The sequence below is a fragment of the Elephas maximus genome, chromosome 15 (assembly GCF_024166365.1).
Source record: "Elephas maximus indicus isolate mEleMax1 chromosome 15, mEleMax1 primary haplotype, whole genome shotgun sequence".
Taxonomy (NCBI): Eukaryota; Metazoa; Chordata; class Mammalia; order Proboscidea; family Elephantidae; genus Elephas; species Elephas maximus.
The window spans coordinates 62,967,703-62,979,023 of NC_064833.1; the positions used below are offsets into that span (position 1 = coordinate 62,967,703).

General features: G+C 37.7%; 1 protein-coding gene across 2 annotated transcripts in view; it reads right to left on the reverse strand.

Moving 5' to 3' along the window:
• Positions 1-11,277, reverse strand: part of ZC2HC1A (zinc finger C2HC-type containing 1A) — a 71,154-nt gene extending 59,877 nt beyond the window's left edge. For both annotated transcript variants that reach the window (XM_049854464.1, XM_049854463.1), the window contains exon 1: positions 11,187-11,277. In XM_049854464.1, coding sequence (XP_049710421.1) covers positions 11,187-11,202 — 16 coding nt within the window. In that variant the 5' untranslated portion in view covers positions 11,203-11,277. The remainder of the gene's footprint in view (positions 1-11,186) is intronic.
• Between the last annotated feature and the right edge of the window lie 44 nt (positions 11,278-11,321).

Below are 11,321 nucleotides of genomic sequence, written 5' to 3' on the forward strand. Positions count from 1 at the left end.
ATCAATTAAGATGGGTATAAGACTTAGAGTTATATAAGTGGTCAAAAGCCCATGCTTAGTATGGAAGGTTCATGATTCAGGGGTAATCAAACTGATATTGTTGAAAATATCTGGTTGTCTTTTAGCTATTTTAACCAAATCAATTTGCCATATTCTCTTAATTCATAGGCTGCCTCTATTTTATTTTTGTTTATTTATTTTTCTATTGTGCTTTAGGTAAAAGTCTATAGTTCAAGTTAATTTCCCATATAAAAATTTACACACATATTGCTACGTGACACTGGTTGCAGTTCCTACAATGTGACAGCACACCCCCCCCCCCTTTCTATCCTGGGTTTCCCATGTCCATCCAACCAGCTTCTGTCTCCTTCTGCCTTCTCATCCCACCTCTGCACAGAAACCACCCACCTGGTCTCAAGTATCTGCCTAAACTAAGAAGCACACTCCTCACGAGTATTATTTTATGTTTTACAGTACAGTTCAGACAAAGGTCTGAAGAGCTGGCTTTGGGAACAGTCCAGTTATGGGTTAACAGAGCATCCGGGGCCATGACTTCGAGGGTTCCTCCAGACTTAGTCAGACCACTAAGTCTGGTCTTTTTTGTGAATTTGAGTTCTGCTCCACGCTTTTCTCCTGCTCTGTTGGGGACTCTCTGTTGTGTTGCTGTCAGGGCAGTCACAGGTGGTAGCTGAGAACCATCTAGTCCTTCTGGTTTCAGGCTGATGGAGTCTCTGGTTTATGTGACCCTTGCTATCTCTATTTTAAATCACTGAATAAATAAAATTCAAATTTATTTTAAGGTAAATAATATGTATTATTAATCTCCAAGGCATTAAGAAACAGGATTCAAGATTGATTAAGTAGCTTCCCAAGATTGACCTGAGTGAATAAAAATTATAATGCTTTAAGGATAAGATCACCTGCTTACTACGTAAACTGTATCTGTGAATTCCTTAATATTTTATATATATAATACTTAAATTAAGATTCATTGGACCAGCAAATTGAGATACTCTGACCCTCATGGGTACAATATATTAAATAAGGAAGAGGTAGTTACAGCTTTTACTCAATTAAAAATTAAAAAATATATATCACATACCTGGATATAGCAAATTTTATTACTACAATTATCAAAAACTACATAATTCTACCAATTCATTATTCTGTTTTCTAGGCAATTATCAAACCTTAATTTAATTCCATACCTGTAATTTTCTACAGATCCCTGGTGGTGCAGTGGTTAAGAGCTATGGCTCCTAACCAAAAGGTCAGCAGTTCAAAACCACCAGCCACTCCTTGGAAACCCTATGGGGCAGTTCTACTCTGCCCTATAGGGTCGCTATGAGTCAGAACTGACTCAATAGCAACGGGTTTGGTTTTTAATTTTCTACAAATGACATCTGAACCTATAATATCTTCCCCATGTATTCTGTGGAATATTGGTATATTTGCTAAAATTATTTTATCCAACACAAATAGAAAAACGTTTTCCTTTAGAAGTAGTACAAATAAAAATTAGAATATTTAATTTTTAATAATCATGAAAAGGGTACAATTATGACTCCATGTATGTTTCAGGGCTTTTAGTGAGTTCGCAGAAAACTAATTGAGAGAACCAAAATAGTGCATTGGTGAGAATGCAACCATATACGGTGACAGAACAACTGTTTTGTTCTCTAGTCTTCTCAGTACTCCACCACCCTATTTTTACTTATTTGACTTATTTGTCATCACTGTTGGAGGCAGCGGCCTGTATGGGGGCAGTTAAGCAGCAGGCACTACAAAAGCAAAACTAAGATTTGCCTGATTTGTCCTTCTCCGATACCAGGTAAGGAGACAAGTTATTCAGGGAGAGCAACCTTTACCTGGAACCTTTAGCTAATGCCATTAACAATCCAGAAAGTTGAGGAAGTTGCTAGATGGAATTCATCAGGTTCATTAAGAATGCCTCATCGTGACGGTCAAAATGACACAGTGTGCTGTATCATCTATGAAGCTTAGTTATAATTTTCATGTATTCCTTTAAATTGCAAACAATTATTTAAAAATTCATCAGTAGGGATATAACTATTTTAGTTTCTCAAATGAATAGCTAATCCCAGGGAGCATTGAGTATCCGTTAAGGGTGATGGAAAAATCTGGAAATGAACAGTGGTGATGGCTATACAACATAATCAAAGTAATTAAGTTACTGAATTGCACACGTAAAAGACGTTGAAATGGCAAATGTTTTGTTAGATATATTTGTACCACAATATTAAAAAAAGCTAAAAAATATAGCTAATTGTCCCTACATCATTTCCTAAAATGATCATTCCCCCCGCCACTTCGTCATGTACTAAAATTTTCATGCATACACAGGTCTGTTTTTATTTTTTTGACTCTACTCTGGTCCATAAAAAAAAAAAAAAAAAAAAACCCACTGGCGTAGAGGTGATTCCGACTCATAACGATCTGTTCCACAGAGAAGGCGAGGGCTTTATCAAAACACTGCCACAGCCACTGAATGGAGTGTTGGCACAGATATTGCTAATCTTTGAATATATATTCTGTTCTCCCATAGAAAATTCTTAATGACATTCACAAAAAAATTTTAAACTAGGTAGTATACTAGTAAAAATATTTGGTTTCAGGAATACTATATCCACATTCAGAGTTACTTTATTCCAGTGAGAGATTAATCATTATATAAAAAAAAAAAAATCATTATAGTAAAAGAAAATAAAAATGGAAATGATTAAAAAAAACAAAAGGCATCATATTTTATTTGTGTAAAAGTATATTTCAGCATCTACTTGTTAAGTCTTGTAAAAATTATTAAGAAAAATCAGTTCAACACACGGAAAAATATAATTCACCATTCAACAAGTACATATTGAAAGCCTACTTGTGCACCTACTACTTGCCAAGCATATGCCAGGTAAGAGTGGCTAACATAATAACAGTATACGACTTACTTATTCACTATATCTAAGAACTTAATCCTCTCCTGTTTTTTTACACAGAAACTTAAAACCTAATAACCAGAACACTACCATATATTAAAATACAAGTCTTAAAATTAATTCCTACAAGTTATCAAACATCTTAAAAATGTTTTTAATGAAAAAGAAAATTGTTATCAGTATAAAGCATGAAAAAGAGAAAATAGCATTGATTGGGAAGCAGTTATAAACAACTTCAATAAAAAGAAAAATCTTTTTTAAACAGTCATTATTTAAAACAAATACACATTTATTTATGTGTGTACATACACAGGAGCCCTGGTGGGGCAGTGGTTAAGCACTTGGCTGCTAACAGAAAGGCAGGCAGTTCGAACTCACCAGCTAGTCTGCAGGAGAAAGATGTGGCAGTCTGCTTCAGATTACAGTCTTGGAAACCTATGGGGCAGTTCTACTCTGTCCTCTAGGATCCCTATGAATCGGAACAACTTGATGGCAACAGGTTACGGGTGTATATACACACACATATATTTATATATATGCATATACACACGTATGTGTATAAATTTATGATTACCTGTTGTATTAGCTGGCCGTACAGCACAGCCCTATTATTCATAAAATGTGACAGACATGTGCATGCATGTTATCAAGATCTACTGGATGGGACTTCTACCAATAGGCCATGATAAGCAGCTTTGGCTTTAGAGTAAGAAAGCCAAATTTTGTTAACATAGTATGCATTAAAAGACATGACAAAACCAGAAAACGAAACCTGATGCTGTTGAGTTGATTTCAATTCACAGCAACCCTATAGGACAGAGTAGAACTGAGCCACAGGGTTTCCAAGGAGTGGTTTTTGGTTAGCAGCTGATCTACTGACCACTGTACCACCACGGATCCAAAAGACACGTCAGTATAGCAGAAAAGGCATTGGAATTTGTGTTATATTATCTAAATTCAAGTCCCAGCCTGTCACTTAGAACTCAGTCCCTAGGCAAGGTTCACACTCCTTATACATAAAATAAGGAAGTTAGGTTAAACAACCTATATGGTTTCTTTCTAAGATTCTATAATTTAATAAAATCTACTTAAGATCGCATTAGCAAGGCAATTACGTAGATGGTAAGATACCTTCCTTATAAGTATTTTATTAAAAAAAAAGTTTGTCAATATAAGAATGATTAAACCAATTATAGATGACAGAATGAATGCTTTAGGCAGTGTGTAGTATATTGAGAAAAATAATGTCTACATGCAGAACTGAGAATATGTGAAAACTTACAACAAAGAACGTGGCATCTCCTTGCTGGAAAAACCTTCACTAGAATAAAATGCATATAGCTAATCATATAAGTAGCCTCAGACTAACATCTTTTAAATAAGGATACTATTTTTTCCATCTGCTCAAGCTGCCTTAAAACTTGAGAAAATCTACTGAAATGTTGTATATAAAAATGCTTCACAACCTATACAGATAAAAAAACTCTACTCTCCAGGTCATGCACACAAACTCCATTAACCTCTCCCGAATGGCAAAAGCTAGCAAATTTTGCAGCTTATAAAAATATAGTAGAGAGACGATATTCAGAGCGGTGATTATTGTAGCAGACAGCAAACACATTCTAAAAGAACACTAAAATTGATGGACAAGACCAAGTAAATAAAGCACTATAGTGATCCAGGACTCTCAAAAAGCCAATCTCTCCTTATAAAATTTATCCTATAGACATTATGAGTCATTATGAGTCAGAATTGACTCGACAGCAACAGGATTTTGGTTTTTATACTTAGCAACATCAAAACCTGCATGATAATATGCCTTGAAATATATACCCCAAACCAAAACCTGTTGCTGCCAAGCTGATTCCGACTCACAGCAACCCCATGTGTTCCGGGAACTGCTCCACAGGGTTTTCTTAGCTATAATCTTTATGGAAGCAGACCATCAGGCCTTTCTGCAGCACTGCTGGGTGAGCTCAAGCTGCCAAGCTCTGGAGCGCAAACTGTGAAATATATAGGTGATGGGAAAGAATATACAGTTACCTAAAACAGTTGACCTCCTAAAATGTATGTATTTAAGAAATAACCACTAGCTGCTGTCAAGTTGCTGACTCATGGCAACCCCATGTGTGTCCGTCAGAGTAGAACCGTGTTCCATAGGGTTTTCAATGACTGATTTTTTTTGGCGGGAAGTAGATCACCAGGCCTTTCTTCCCAGGAGCCTCTAGGTAAACTCAAAGAAATCTTAGAAACTAAGAACAGTCCTAGCCTCCATGTAGCATTTCGTTTATTTTGCTTTTAAAAATGTTCTGTCCTATTTCTTAAATAAGAATTCCTAGGTGGTGTGAATGGTTAATGTGCCTGGCTGCTAACCAAAAGGTTGGGGGGTTTGAGTCTACCCAAAGGCTTGCTGAATCTGAAAAATTGGATTCGTTTCTTCACTACTGGTCAGTCTTCAATCACTGCTCATCTGAATCAATTTTTAAGGCTCAACAAACCTCTCTTTTAAACCACAGGGCATCTGTCACACCACTTTTTCTTCCCAGGATCCTTTCCAAAATCTATTACTTCCAACAATCTACGATATATTACATTTTCCTTTTTCAGCTCATCTAGGAGACTCCAACATTTCAACATTCAGATTTACCCTACTCAACACACAACCTTCTCCTCCACTCTAGTCACTTGAAGCAAAAACACCCAATGCCAAAACAGCTTGGAAGGGCTCTACCTTTACACAAGCTCCCTCTCTAACCACAGACTTCTACCTCTAAGTCACTTTCTTGATCTCAGAGTGACTCCCATTTTCTTGATGCCCATTCCTGGCCTCACGTCCCTTCCAACCCAGTCTGAACCTGACAAGTCATTTCTACTACTTTAACAAACATCCTCAATCCCTTGCTCCATGGTCAGACGGCTACAAAATACTAGATTAAAAAAGTTAAATGAGTTTCCTTATGGTTGAACTTCCTCAGGCTTAAAAAAAAAAAGAATCAGTATGTAATTATGTCTCAAAATTTATTTCATCAGGAATCCCTTCCATCCCTGTTTAGCACCAAAGTCTTCAGCAGCACATTTTTAAACACTTATATTTACTACGTACGTCCATCCCTACCTCTCAATCACTCCCTATAAGAACTGCAAGCAGACTTTATCAGACCTAACTGTTATACTAAAACAGATCCATTCATTGATTCAACAGGTATTTATTGAGCATTTAATATGTGACAAAGGAGCCCTGGTGGCACAGTGATTAAGAGCTTCAAGGCTAACCAAAAGTTGATGCTTTATGGGAGAAAGATGTGGTAGTCTGCTTCTATAAAAACTGATAGCCTTGGAAACCCTATGGGACAGTTCTACTCTGTCCTTATAGGGTTGCTATGAGTCAGAATCGACTCAACAGCAGTGGGTTTGATTTTTTTTTAACATGAGACAGCAACCATTCTATGAGGCAGAGATACAGCAGTGGAAAAAAAAAATTCTTATGGAACTTCTATTTTTCTAATAGGGAAAAATAAAAAGAATTAAATATATAAAATGTCAGGTGGTGATATGTGCTATGCAGAAAAATAAAGCAGGGTAAGGGGAGAGAGAACAGTCATAAGGGTATGTGTATGTATGTTTGGGAGGCATGTCGTATCTTAGTTACTGTCTTAGTTACTCAGCACTGCTGTAACAGAAGTAACACAAGTGGGCGGCTTTAAAGAACAAGAATTTCTTTGCTGACAGTTTAGGAGGCTAGAAGTCCAAATTCAGGGTGTGGTTCTAGAAGGAGGTCCTTCCTTATCCATTTCAGCTTCTGGTAGCTGCCAGCAATTCTTGCTGTTCCTAAGCTTGTAGATGCATCTGTCTCCTTCATCTGTCTCCCTCTGTGTGTCTTTCTGTCTACTCTGCTTTTTTTCAAACTTAGAACTGATTAGGTTTGGGACTCACTCAACACTGGTATCCCATTAACATAACAAAAGAAAAATAGGATCACATTCACAGGTATAAGGTTTAGGATTTCAATGAATAAGTTTGGGAGATACAAGTCAATCTGTAACAAGTACGATCAGGAAGGACTTCTTTAGTAATGGAACATCTGAGATCTTAAGGAACAGAGGCAGGATCACCACCAATCTACTAACTGTCATATTCAAAGCCCTCTTTTGACCCTTCTACAGCATGAGGCACTACTGATCAATCTCTTCTAACTTTTAAGTTGTTTTTTTTTTTTTTTCCTTTGGCTTCAATGATATTTCTATCTCCTAACCATAAGCGCAAGTTTTTCAGATCTCATAAGCTAAGTGCTTAACCTACTAGGAATACCAGGTGCCACAGGCTTTCCCTTTTTCTGGCACATATTCACTACTCTATAAATAATAGTTTCTCTCCCTTTTCCCTTTCTTATGTGTTTTTAAACCTCTTTAAAGAATCTCCCCTTCCATTTCCTTTTCCCCAAGTTTCCTCATTTTGTTAAATAAGATTCTCCCGGGTGGTTTCATCCATTTGATGTCACTTATATGCTGGTGACCACTGAACTAAAAACTTCAGATAAGTATTTCCAAATAACTATGGAGATTTTCCACCAGATATTCCCCAAGTACTGCGCAAACACATTTCTGAAGCCAAATTCATTACCTCATCCCCCAAACTTAGTCTTCCTTTTGGTTAAAGACATCACCACCTAGTCCAAACTAGAACGCTGCTTTATCTTTGATTCCTTTTCCCTCTCACATCCAGCGGTCATATCTCATTGTTCTATCTCAGATGTCTTCTCTTTTTAATTCCTGCTACTTTTGCTATGTTTCAAATCCTCATCATCACAAATAAGGACTCGCAGCTTCTCCCCCCGCCAGCCTATTCTGCTGCCAGCGTTACATGGTGAGATAGCCCACAATCCCTTCCAAGCATGCCATGATTTACCTACCCTGGGCCACTCAAACTCTTAACATACCTCCTGTGATATATCATTGATCCAATAAACAAGTACTGAGGGTCTTCTGTGTACCACGTACTTTGCTAAATGCTTTACATATGTAACCTCATTTAATATTTAATATAGTGCAAGTAGGTGAGTATTTAGTAGCTCCATTTTTTACAGCTGAGGAAACTGAAGTTCAGATTAAGTAAACTGCCCACATCACAAAGGTAAAAAGAGACAGAAGACAGATTCAAGCACAGGGTTTCCCACACAGTGGCTATAAGTCTGGCATTAGACACAGTACCAAAAACTGAATGCCAGACAAATTTTAAAAGATGAAGAATTATTCACTAGTGTTCCAATAATTACTCAATAAACTAGTGTTACAGAAAAAACAAAAAGAGTAACCCTAACCAGACATGATAGCTGTCTTCAAACAGATCTGTATTAAAGAGCAACCAAACTTCTAAGTTTTAAAACCAAGTACTAAGATCTAATAATTTTGGCAGGCCAAAAGAAGAAGGATAATGCGTAGCCTGATCTTTGTCACAATTGCTAATAACCACTTTTCAGGATGTTACAAAGGGAATAACAATACTGCATAATGGGAAAATTTGCTTAGATTTTATCATCCCTTCATTTGGCAGATGAAAAAGCTTATAAGAGCTTGGAATTATCCCAAGTCTAGAAATACCTTCATTGCCCCTAGATATACCTATAGGGCACTACCTATAGTAATTAAAGGTTTTGCCCTAAGTATCTATACAATGCAGAAGAGCTGAGATGAAAGTTATATAAAATCATGAGCAACAACTTATATTTGGTTTCAAAATACAGTGTTTAGCCTGACAGTTCATTTCTTGGCAATCCAGGAAGACGCATAAAAGTCCCAGAAGACCAAAAATAATATAAATGGTATATGATCTATGTGCAAATATATGTAAAGATTACGACAAGGAGAAAGGTTACCAACCCTAGAAATTTTCAAGGGTCCATGTGTTTTCTGGTTTTAAAACCAAGGTTAGTCTGGTAACTGATATGAACTAGATACATCAGTCTCATGCCAAAGAGTACAGTATTTGCTCGATTACTATGACGCATTAGGGTTACTCCTGAAGATTTTCTACTAGATACTGCAATATAATGCTTATTAAATACCTTCAAAGTGCTAGATGTGATATCCAATAGGGCAGAAATTTTGTACCCCAGTAACCTCACTGTATTAGTATTTATTAAATGAAAGCATGGATAAGTGAATTAATGAATGGTAACCTGAAGAACCAAAGTACTGATCTTTGCAAAGAATTATCTAATAAGGATTGATTCAAAAATAAACCAAAAAAAGGCAATGTCCTACTCAACAGAAAATTCTCAGAGTTTTTATTTATTTTTTTAGGTTGAACCACTCTTTTGCCCTGCAAAAATGGCTGTTATATATATTTCAAACTAATTCATTACTATTAAACACATCATAGTTCATGACAGCATCTTATTAAAACACACACACATAAACACAAATGAAGAGTAAATAGCAAGCATGGCTGAACATGATACATTAGAAGGTGGGCCAATAAAACGTGCCAGCCATAGCATATCATATCACATCAGAATCTGTGTATTTCTCTCCCTATGTAATTGAGTATTATAATAGGTTTCCATTATATTTTAAAAGCATACTTATTAAGGTCATTCAACAGTAACGTCTAAATATCCCCTAGAATGGTATCTATCACAGATGAAGACATTGTATAAATATTTCATTAATTTGACAAGCATTTATTGAGTACCTACTTTTTGTCAGACACTATTTTAGGTATTTAGGATAGCTAAGTGAAAAATAAGACAAAGGTCTTTGCCTCAATTACAAATCCTGAATAAAATGATAAAAATCTACCAGAGAAATAATTCTAAAGAACTTTATGTTTATTATGATAATCCTGTATGAATTCTAGCACTCATGGTCCTACCCAAAAAGTTATAACACCATCACATATTTCAAAAATTTATTTGACAAAAAAAATAATAATAAGCTGCCTCCAGAGGAGTCCTCTAAACAAAAATATCCTGAAAGGGGCATTATCATCACAATTCCTCATTTCATGGAAACTCGAGCCACCTGTCTAAAATAAATGAAGTAATCAAAGGCTAAGATCTTCATAGTTCATAGTATACTGCAGCTGCCTACAAATGGAAAACTAGCAGAATTCTTTGATTATCTATTATCTTGAGGTGTTTACTATGACAGCTTCATCTCGGAGCACAAGTGTGAAATACTCACACTAAGGTTATTAAATTTGCTTTTTGTTTACGCCACTGAAAAAAGTTACCAGTTGCTTTTCACTTCATAGCAAACATGAAATATTTTACTCTGTACCACGCAACAACACACAGGGCTCAATGCCTCTGCTCATTTTTAATCCACCTGAATCCTTCTAAATGGGGTGGGGGGGGGTGGGAGGGGGCGGGGCGGGGGCCGAGCTAAATCAAGAGAACATGATCTTTCAATTATAAGGCTTGTTCTTCTTAATTATCAGAAGGATTAATCAAAATTTGAAAAATAATCTTGGAACTGTTGTTGCCTTTGCTAGCTGACTGTTTTTTCCTTTGTTTTAGGAAGATGCTATATGACAGGATTAAATGGGTAAAGAGAATGGAGAAAAGTAAAAGAATTGGGACAAAGCAAAATCTGGAGTCACGGTTACAGCACAAGGATAAATCCAAAGATAAGAATCAATGCCTGCTCTTCCTTTACACGGTCGTCATGAATAAGCCATTAAATCCTTCTTTTAATCTATTGTTCCGGCTATAAAGCTGGCCAGTGACACCTCCTTTGCAGATGCTCTGACATCCTCCAAAAGATGCTGTAGTGATGGAAAAACGGTTACCTAGGGAAACTGGCCAAGGAAAGGGGTCTGGAGCTCGAGGTTTGAGACACACCCTGGGGCCCCTGCAAAGGCTGGCGCTAGGGAGCCCGGGTACATTAATGGAAAGTCCAATTTGCAACGAAAACAAAATCTAACCGGCTGTCATTACCAAAAGGGCACTCTGGAGTGGGCGAAGACCCGAAAATGCCAAGGGACCTGCAGGCGTGTCCCAGAGACAAGATTAGGCTCGGGGTAGGGGGCTCCAGCGGAAGATCCTCTGGGAGTTATTAGCCTCACCGCATCGGGGGGCTTTTCTGTTCCCGACTGCCCAGGCCTCCCGCGACACGGCAGGGTCGCGGCGGGGTCTGGTACTCCAGACCTGTCCCTGCGTCCACGGTTCTGGAGCCCAGTGCCCCCAACTGCTCCAAGACCCGCTCTAGCCGCTCGGTCCCCAACCCTTTATCTCCTCACCTTCCAGCCCCTCCATTGCGCCACCGTCTCGGACCGGGCTACGCTCCACCGACAGCGCCCGCCACCGCCCAGCTCCGGCTGTAGCAACCCGGCCGCGCCTCCCACCCGCTAACATCCCGAACTCCCATTGGCCCG